This window comes from Ctenopharyngodon idella, chromosome 1, assembly GCF_019924925.1.
Source record: "Ctenopharyngodon idella isolate HZGC_01 chromosome 1, HZGC01, whole genome shotgun sequence".
NCBI lineage: Eukaryota > Metazoa > Chordata > Actinopteri > Cypriniformes > Xenocyprididae > Ctenopharyngodon > Ctenopharyngodon idella.
The window spans coordinates 13,182,281-13,192,289 of NC_067220.1; the positions used below are offsets into that span (position 1 = coordinate 13,182,281).

Consider the following 10,009-nt stretch of genomic DNA (forward strand, 5'->3'; position numbering starts at 1 on the left):
CCCCAAAAAAAATAAATAAAAAAAATAAAACCATGCCAAAATATGGACCGCAAATTAAATTGATCAAATGTATTCAATCCTCTTTACTGTTTGAATTCCAAAACTAATAGGGAATATTATATACAATTTTTATAGTGATATTTGAAAATATGTTGACAGTTATCTTTTCTGCCTTATGGACCCTTTTCATAGATTGTGAAATTTCATACATTTCCACAGTTATCAACATCGCAAATCCAGTCAAGTTTTTCATACTTTCATTTTTTAAAAATGTAATACACATTTATAACGTTATATATTGTGTTGTTTTACCTTGTCAGTAAATGTATAAAAAAAAAAAAAAAAAAAAAAAAAAATCGAATTTTTTTTTCTCTCTGACCAACGTAATTCAAGCTCTATTTGGAAAGTTGTGGAAACTCTATCACGGATTTTTTTTTTTTTTTTTCTTTGCTATTGGAGCAACTGGAAATAGGGTGAATGTAGGTAAATTGGGCCATCAGGTAAATTTGGTTGCACTGTGCTCAATGGGTTTACACTTTGACAGCACGACAATGGTCTTTAATTAAAGAGACACTATTTCTTTAAATTATAAAATAGTTTTGGTTGATGCAATATGACACTGGTGAGTGTATCCACACTTCCGAGGCGGATACCCTCATGGTTAAAGGTAGAAAACCATCTGACATAAGATTTTATTTTCTAAATTACAAGGTTGCTCACTAAATGTAAAAATTTGTTTTCTTGTATTTTCTTGTGTTTAAATGGCCCACTTTGGCTAAATGTGTTAGATAAAGTGGGCTGGGGATTCAGGTAAAGTGGGAGACCTTTAAAATTCTATAAAATTGGTCATTTTATAGTATTTTATACACAATATTTTATATTATGGTTACAATTTTAAATAAAGTTAACAAAAGTAATAAAGACAACAACATTTATTTAACTAAAACAAAAAGTGCCCCACTTTACCTGCATGTACCCTACAAAAATTATATTTGCTGTTGTCTCCCGTTCAGTTTACCCAACTATGACAACTTCCGTATTTGAGAGAATTATAATTTTAATTAACTGGGCTAACAGAGAAGTGTAATTCAAGGAAGAGAAATCCAACTCACTTTCATTTATTGTGACGCATTTCAAAATAACAACAATACAACCATTTACAGGCATACAATGACAACAACAGTTTCTCAAAAAAGTACATTCAGTCTATTGTTAGCATGAGTAGACAACATTTTATGCAAGAAGTTATATACATTCCACAGACAGCCACTGCACCACTGCATAATTATATATATATATATATCTTTTTTTTTTTTTAATATTTACAGCAGAAAATAAGATCATTCTTAAGTACATACATTTCAGCTTATCGGTGACTTCAGCAAACACATTCAGTGTGTTTCAGCTCTGAGCTTGTGACTGTTACGTTGTAGTAACAAGGTCGAGCGATAGTGGAGCCTCCGAAGTGGGGTTGATTTAAATGAGTCAATATTGTGTTATTCGCGCATAATGGGTAGAGATGATTAGGGTAAAATGATGGTGCAGGTTGCATGTTCATGAGCAGTTTGTAGTCCTCTTCCACCTCTTGTATTGGCGGTAGATCACAGGCCAACCCAGAGTCCTTGTCCTCTGAGATCTTGCTTTTCTCACTGAGCGCTTCATAAAGATGGTCCTCAGATATGGCACTGATTTTATCATGCTGTTCTTTCTGGTGTGGAGAATGCTGGGTTCCCTCAGCATTCCAAAATGATGGTACGAATAGATTCTAGAAAGAACCAATATTAAAATTTTGGTTTATAAACAGTGTTGTTATTGTTGACTATATTTAGGCCCTATCTATCTATCTATCTATTATATATATATATATATATATATATATATATATATATATATATATATATATATATACACATATATACACATATAGCTATATATAACCATTTTCTGCAATTGAAATAAAGCTGAAATAAAATAACTGAAATATGTTTAAATTGAAGGGTCCCACTTTATTTTATTATTTTTGTCTTTAACTACCATGTAGGCTACTAACATTTATAGGTATTAACTTTCTTTTTGTTCAAAGTTAATAGAATTTAAATCAGTCAATACATCATCAATCCTTCTTCAAAAACGTTTTTGTCTTACCCTGATTTACTATGGTATGCCTATTTTAAGCGTTTATATTTTAGACCTGTCGGGATGGTTTTCGCGGGAAATTGTGTACATGCGTCACTCGGCTGTGCGTGTCTCGTCATATCCGCAAATAGAGAAAAGTTGCACAGGCTACGAGGAAATCACCCGTTTAGAAAAAACGCCGAACAGAGGAGAGTCTGTTGGCAACAAGAGAGCGCGACAGTGCTCGTAATAAAGCGAGAATCAACATTGGCTTGGCTTTTCGGAGCTGGCGAATACTGAGGGATTTGAAATGTTTGAAAGCAATGCAGAGATGGCGTTTTTATTACTCAACTGGTGAGTAAGGTATTTTATTAAACATATAAATTGTCGTATGTAGCTCTTTAACAGAATTCGTTGTAAAGCATTATCTATTGTGAAGGGTCATATTCATGCGTGCAGTTGTACTTATATACATATAGGCCTATTTAAAAAAAAAAAATATCTGCATGTTGTTACATCTATAATTACACTGTTAACCCTTCCCTTACCTCTTAACCCATCCTTAAACCTAACCATACCAACCAATCATGTCCTTAACTTTACCCGTATCTCAACTCAATAGCAGCAAAAGTGTTTAGAAATACAACATGAACACACCTAAAAATGAACCTTTTTATGTAAGTTCATAGCAGTTAAAGCAAAGACTAATGAATAACACATAGCATTAGGGACATTGGTTAAAGACACATAAAGTGGGACTAATTGAAGTAGGCCTACTAAAAGTCCTTGAAACTAAAATTTAAATAAAAAAAATAGTCCCACTTTATATTAGGTGGCCTTAACTGCTATGTACTTACATAAAAAAAATAAGTACAATGTACTTATTGTGTTAATATTGTATTGCAAAACACTTGCTGCTCTTGAGGTGGGATACGTTAGGACAGGTTTGGTGGTATGGGTAGGTTTAAGGATGGGTTAAAGTGTAAGCGATGGGTCAGCAGTGTAAAATAATTTTTTAAAAATAGTTACAATGTAAAGTACAATGTAAAAACATGTATGTACACATTAAGTGCATTGAATCAAATGATTCATTTAAATGTAAGTACATAGTAGTTAAAGACACCTAATATAAAGTGGGGCCAAATAAATTAAAGCTAAACAGATATGTTTAAAAAAGAAACACTTTTAATGCCTAAAACTAAAATGAATATGGAAAATATAAAATAAAAGCTATATTCAAAGTATTAATAAATACTATATAATACTAACAAGCACATTTTTATGGTCGAATAAAGTAAAGTTGTGTGTATTACACATATGATATGTAGTGGAATCACATGAGACATACCTTGAGATGTTCTGGTAGGTTGGTTTTAGGGTACAGGTATTTGTACAATTTATAGATGAACCAGACGGCCATGATTCCCAGAGGAAGAAGGATGGCAGCAGCTATTACACAGCTGGTGAACACTGGTGTCACTTTGGATGAACACACACACACAATACGTTTGAATGAAGGCATTACTTTGTTCATAGAAAATATATTGTAAAGCACAATATCTATATGCATTTATATCATTTTATGTAGTATACTATAACAATATTATAAACATGATTATTGCTTTATTGTTATCTCGCAGGGCAGTGATAGGTGTAGATGAAGACACACTTACCAGGTATGCTGGACACACATACAGCATTACTGAACTGTTCCAGATTTGTGTAGCCTTTGGGAAGCACCTTTGCCTGAGCACAGAATCTGCTCCATGAATGTAGTCCTTTAATAGTCAGTTTAACATCCTCATTGGCATCAGTGACCTTCCTCTCTATTGCCTATCAGGGACAAAGATCATCTTATGGTTATTTTGAAGATATGAATTATGTATTGTGGCTTGTAATTGAGGCTTCACACCACACACATAAAATATTCCTACTTGACAACAAGGTCTATATGTTAATATATTCAAGAGAATAAATTATTTCCTTTTCATTATATGTAATGATTCTTTCTTTTTAGTAGGGCTGCTCATAATAAAGTAAATTCATACTTAAAATGGTCTATTTATCAATCCAACATAAATGTTCTCTTGTAATTAATTTTGTGTCAATTAAAAAAAAAAACATTATATTGTTAACAGTGTTTTTTAACAGGGTTTTTAAAAGCATAATTCAATAGTTAATTACATTCAATAAATTAAGTTAATTTATTTTATATTTTTAATTTTAGTTAAAGCTTTAATAATTTAAGTTTTTGTTATTTTTATTAGTTATTGTTTTTTAATATGTCTATATAGTTTTTATTAATTTTTATTTCAGTTTTAGTTATTCAACTATATGAAAATGAGAAATGTTTTTAGTATTTTAAAAGTTAAAATTAATATATATATATATATATATATATATATATATATATATAATTTAGTTGTTTATTTCAACTTTTTATGGTTTTAGTTTAAAAGTTTAAGTGTATAACAAGTATGTCTGAGGATCCAAGTTTCTGAAAAACATAACTCCCTGAAGTTGTGTACAGAATGATACAGAAAAATATAAGTGTTTAAATACCGCATCTTCGAGGTCTTCTGTCCAATATCTGATGATGTAGCTCACTTGTACAAACATTGTAGAAAGTTTGCCCACTTTTAGCACTGGGGGCTGGACGTGCACATCCAAGTTATTATTTTGGACGACAAGACGCACAGTAGGGGCTCCTATGATACCTACAGGGGAGCAAAGCAGTTCATATAATTATTATATATGGATGTTATATTGACTTAAAGGTGAAGTAAGCGATTTCTGAGAATCATTGTTGAACACTTGATATTTTAAATCAACCCAAACAAACACCCCTTCTTTTCAATGCTCTGCCCCCAAAATGCATGAACACGCAATGCAAGAGTGGATGTCTCTTTTTCATAGCAGAAACAAAGCAAAGTAAAGCTTCGCAAAACAAAGTGAAGTTGACGAACAAACAGGACGAGTATAGGCAATACAAGCAGGAGTTTGTTGTTAGTCGTCAGCAGCATACACTCAAAACCAATGTTATTCATGTATGAAACAGAAACAACGCAACCTCAGTGTCAGTTTTCAGGCCTTCCTACTTAGGTCTCTCCAGCGCTGGACAGCTTTTCTAATATTAACACGGGTCCTAAAGCTCTGATCATAACCCTTCGTTTTCCAGTGACCTTTTATCTTTAGTAATGTCTCTCAGCCATCTCTCTTTCTACAGTCTTTCTTCAAATCTCCCTCTTGCTCTCTCTCCTCCCCCATCATGAGTGGACACGCCCCCTACTGCTGATTGGCTACAAGTGTTCAACAGCGTTTCTCAGAAATTGCGTACTGCACCTTTAACACAACCGAGCCTATAGTGCAAACTAAGAGCTGCAAATACAGATTCACACTTACTGTGCTTATTAAGTATAAATTTGGATGCATTAACCCACTCAGAGAACAGCTCCTGATCCTCTGCCCGCACTTGAAAAATGTAGGTCCCAAATGCAACTGGCAGTTTCCCTGCATCACATTTCAGCTCTTTGGTGTTGATACAGAGGACAACATTTTTGTTTCTCAGGCTGCAAGGACAGGGCAGATGACAAACACAAAGTATATTATTAATGCAGGTAAAGAATAGGCCTATTGTTTTCGACTTCTGCAAAACCTTTGAAGTATCAGATTCCAGAAGAACAATAGTTCCCTGACTTTCATTGCAATCAAACACATATGATGGGTACATTTTATAATGGCATGCAAGCATTTGTTGCTTCCACGTCAGAGCTTTTCAGATGTATTTCGAGCATACTTACAAATATCTTGTCGTGTATGTCACGTTGCTCATGGGATTGTGTGGAGATGTCCATTCGACAACTGCACCCATATTGATGGAGGTCACCTTCACATTATGGGGCCCAGCCAGCTTTGTTTCTGAAGTAAAGCAGAGTATCACCACAGTCATAATACATAATATAGAGAGTTCAATAAAAAAAATTATGTAATATATAAAGTATTTGGATGCTTAAAGGATTAGTTCACTTTCAAATGAAAATTAGCCCAAGTTTTACTCACCCTCAAGCCATCCTAGGTATATATGACTTTCTTCTTTCTGATGAACATAATCACAGAAATATTAATAAATATCCTGACGCATCCGAGCTTTATAATGGCCGTGATAGGGTTCAATGAGTATGAGCTGAAGAAAGTGCTTGAAGTTACGAAGAAAGTGTAAACTGGCCTCACGTCAGTTACACTTTTTTCGTAAGTTGAATAGGGAAGGTGTAGGACGTAGCATAAGCTTTGTGAACTGCAAGAGTTTTACACTTTCTTTGTACGTTGAATTCGGAAGGCAGCTCGTGTGGAAGCGGGGTATTTTACTTCATAACTTGTTAAATATGGATTTTTTTTTTTAACACAAATGCATCGTTTCGCTTCAGAAGGCCTTTATTAACCCCCCGGAGCTGTGCGGAACACATATTTATGATGGATGGATGTGGATGGATGCACTTTCTTCAGCTCATACTCATTGAACCCTATCACTGCCATTATAAAGCTTGGATGCGTCAGGATATTTATTAATATTTCTGCAATTATGTTCATCACAAAGAAGAAAGTCATATACACCTAGGATGGCTTGAGGGTGAGTAAAGCTTGGGGCTAATTTTCATTTCAAAGTGAACTAATCCTTTAAGTATGAATGTCATTGCATTAGATTAGGGTTTCCCAAACTTTTTCATGTTAAAACCCACTCAGAGAAGTTTGATCAAACTCAACACCCACAAAAAAAAAACATGTTAGAGTGAAACGTAAGGGGGAAAATGCATTTGTTCTCTGTTAGTTAACATTTTCTCTTTTCATATTTTTACATTCAAAAGTAAAAGTGCTACTATCATTTGACAGTTGTGGTGCATCATGTCAGAAACATGCAAACATATTTATTTCCTTTGCTACCCACTAGTGGGTCGTGACCCAGTTAGAAACCCACTGCATTTAATAACAACATTTCTGAAGAAACAAATGTTTAATTTTTAGTGGGTGTCTGAACAGGTGTCCTGCAGCAATGTAACCACAGGTTATGTTAATGTTCCATTAACCTTTAACAAGCAATCAGTGTTAGAACACTTTTTAATCATTTTTAACACATCTGTTGTTTTACCATTTAAAAGCTATGAATGCTTTGCTTGATAAGTACCTAAGACAAAGACATTCATACACTCTAAAAAGAATGCATCGGATCAAAAAAATAAAATGAAAATAAATAATAATAATAATGCAACAGTTTGCATCAATCTTATTGAGTTATGGCAACTTCAAACGAAATTAAGTTTAACCAACAAACTACAATGAGTAGAGGAACTTAATTTGTAACTTAAGAAATTAATTTGCTCCAACTACTTGAGTTGTAGCCCCGGAACCAATTTATCTAATTTCATTTAAAATCGACAGATGTCATAGCATGAACAAGTAAAATATTACTTGTCACTAGCATTAGTGCTGTCATTGCTTATACAATCAATATAGTGTTTACCTGCATGTACTCTTCAGCACAGTGGTAACCACAAAAACTTCAACAAGAAAAGCTTTTGAATGTCACACATAACAGCATTAAACACTAACAGGTATTTCCCTTCACTAAAAACAAATAGTATGCTGGGACATCTTAACACTGCCCAATTTTCGTTATCAACGTTATCAAGACAATTTCATTAAGTTAATACAATTTTTTAATCAATTAACAGAAATTTGAGTTTAAATTACACACAATATTAAGTTAATTTAACGATCAACATTATGATGTCAACAGAACAAGGCAAAATGTTGCAACTTAAAAGGTTGGTTACACTTTATTTCGATGGTCCACTTTAGACATTCTACTAACTATAAGTAACTTTGCAACTACATGTCAACTAACTCTCATTAGAGTATTAGTAGACTGTAGTAGACTATTAGGTGTTAGGGTTCAGGTTAGTAGAATAAGTTGACATGTAGATGCAAAGTTACTTGTAGTTAGCTGAAGGTCTGTTGGGGGACCATCAAATAAAGTGTTAGCAGATATTAAGCTGATGGTCTACTAATACTCTAATGAGAGTTAGTTGACATGTAGTTGCAAAGTTAATTATAGTTAGAATATCTAAAGTGGACTATCGAAATAGTGTTACCAAAAGAGTTAAGTTATATTTTAGAGTGTACATTTTATAAGACTAAATACTTTTGTACTGCATATACGCAGCATTATTGAACATTATTAATACACTATAGTATCATAAAATTCTTTGTAAAGGTCAGTCTTAATACTTGTCAATGAAAATAAGTACAGTAATTGCAAACAAAAATGAATTAAAATGATTTAGTACAAAAAAAACAGAATGCATATATATTGTTTAATTTCAAAATATTACCTAAAACACTAATTATAAAGAAGCAAATAATACTGACCAGCATAGGTGGGCTGAACATCCTTGGTCACAAAGAATATGAGAGCCAACAGCCTGAGCTTCACGAACATGACTGACAGCATCACTGATGGGACAAGTTGTGTCTGAGAGCTTTTAAACTTCAGTCTAATTGTCATGTGCTCGAGAGGAACCAGGAGCAATATGACTCAACTGCTTCCTCTTTGAAGTGGGGGGTAAAAAAAAAAAAAAAAAAAAAACCACACACAAAACTTTTAGCAACAGACTAAGCTCATTAATGACAATGCTGGGAGTGACTGCTGATTAGTAAAATGGTATTTATTTGTGTAATGTACTTTTGCTTTACTTTGTCCAATGTCAACACTAATGTAAATTTAATATGTATATGTAGACTGACAAATTTCACACAATATTTTATTTTTTCTTTCATAAAAAGTCACGTTTTAACAATCATCTCTATTATGTGTATTATTGGAAAGTAAAAATTCTTGACAACCAGGGGAAAAACAGGGAAACTCTCCTGTGGTTTGGAAATAAACTGTCTCAACACTGCCCCGAGTGGCTATACAGTGTAACTTATCTCACCATTCAGTTGTCTTTTTGAAGCATTTATGTAACTAAAATTGTTACAATTATTTGATGTTTAACTGATAAATGATTTTTAAAAAATCAACTATAAATTCAGAGATTGTTATATTAAGCAGTTTAGAATTGTACATAAGAAATTCTTCATAAAATATTTATCAATTCATTTTAAATAGCATTTTTATTATTTTACTTCATTTATTACCCATTTATTGCGCATTTCATATGAACCATCATACTTGTTAAAGCCACAAGTTAGCTTGACTTTCTTTTAAATATCTAACATTTAATTTCTCCAATACATTTTCATAAAAGATATATTTCAGATGATAATGCAATCATTTACTTGCTTTGTGGCATCACCTTGTGAATCCATAATGAAACAGACAAATGGTGGCCATAATGTGTTTTCATTTTTATCAACTAATGCAGTGGCAAGTTAAGAAAACCACAATTACATTTCATTGTCTGGTAAAATATTCCTTTTGCAATTACAAATAAAATGTAGTATTTCAGAACAAGAGTTAGAATCAAATAGCACATCTCAGAAATAAATATGCAGTTCTCTGGACATGCTCATCTCCAAGGTGCAAAACTCTTTTGTAATTGTAACGCTCATAAATTGTGCATACATATACATTATGTTCATTTATTTCTATATATTTGTTCACACAAAGCATAAAGGTTTAATAAAAAGACAGAAACAAACTCAGATGTGTTAAAGAACAATGCAGAGCGGGAATATTTTGTATTGTTTCATCATCTCAAGTGGTTTTCTGTAAACCGTGCTAAGCATTTTTAGATGTCAATGACAATAAATAACCTCAGATGAAAATCAAAGATTACTAGAACAATGACGTGACCTTTCATTTACGATTCATTCCAGTATTGCAAGATGGTTAATTGTT

At 32.8% G+C, this 10,009-nt stretch overlaps 1 protein-coding gene across 1 annotated transcript; it reads right to left on the bottom strand.

Moving 5' to 3' along the window:
• Positions 1–1,102: 1,102 nt before the first annotated feature.
• crfb15 (cytokine receptor family member B15) lies at positions 1,103–9,365 on the bottom strand. Its single transcript, XM_051894353.1, has 7 exons — positions 8,539–9,365; positions 5,916–6,033; positions 5,518–5,684; positions 4,678–4,832; positions 3,789–3,948; positions 3,464–3,594; positions 1,103–1,765 (listed from the first exon to the last, which is right to left on the bottom strand). Exons 1-7 carry the CDS (start codon positions 8,672–8,674, stop codon positions 1,379–1,381), a joined length of 1,254 nt encoding a protein of 417 aa, XP_051750313.1. The 5' UTR covers positions 8,675–9,365; the 3' UTR covers positions 1,103–1,378.
• Positions 9,366–10,009: the final 644 nt, after the last annotated feature.

Coding starts and splice junctions, on each gene's coding strand:
- crfb15 (XM_051894353.1), bottom strand. CDS start 8,674: ATGACAATTAGACTGAAGTTTAAAAGCTCTCAGACACAACTTGTCCCA. Junction 6,034..8,538: donor TGTTCAGCCCACCTATGCTG/GTCAGTATTATT, acceptor GCTTTACTTCAG/AAACAAAGCTGGCTGGGCCC. Junction 1,766..3,463: donor ACCTACCAGAACATCTCAAG/GTATGTCTCATG, acceptor GGTTCTTTCTAG/AATCTATTCGTACCATCATT.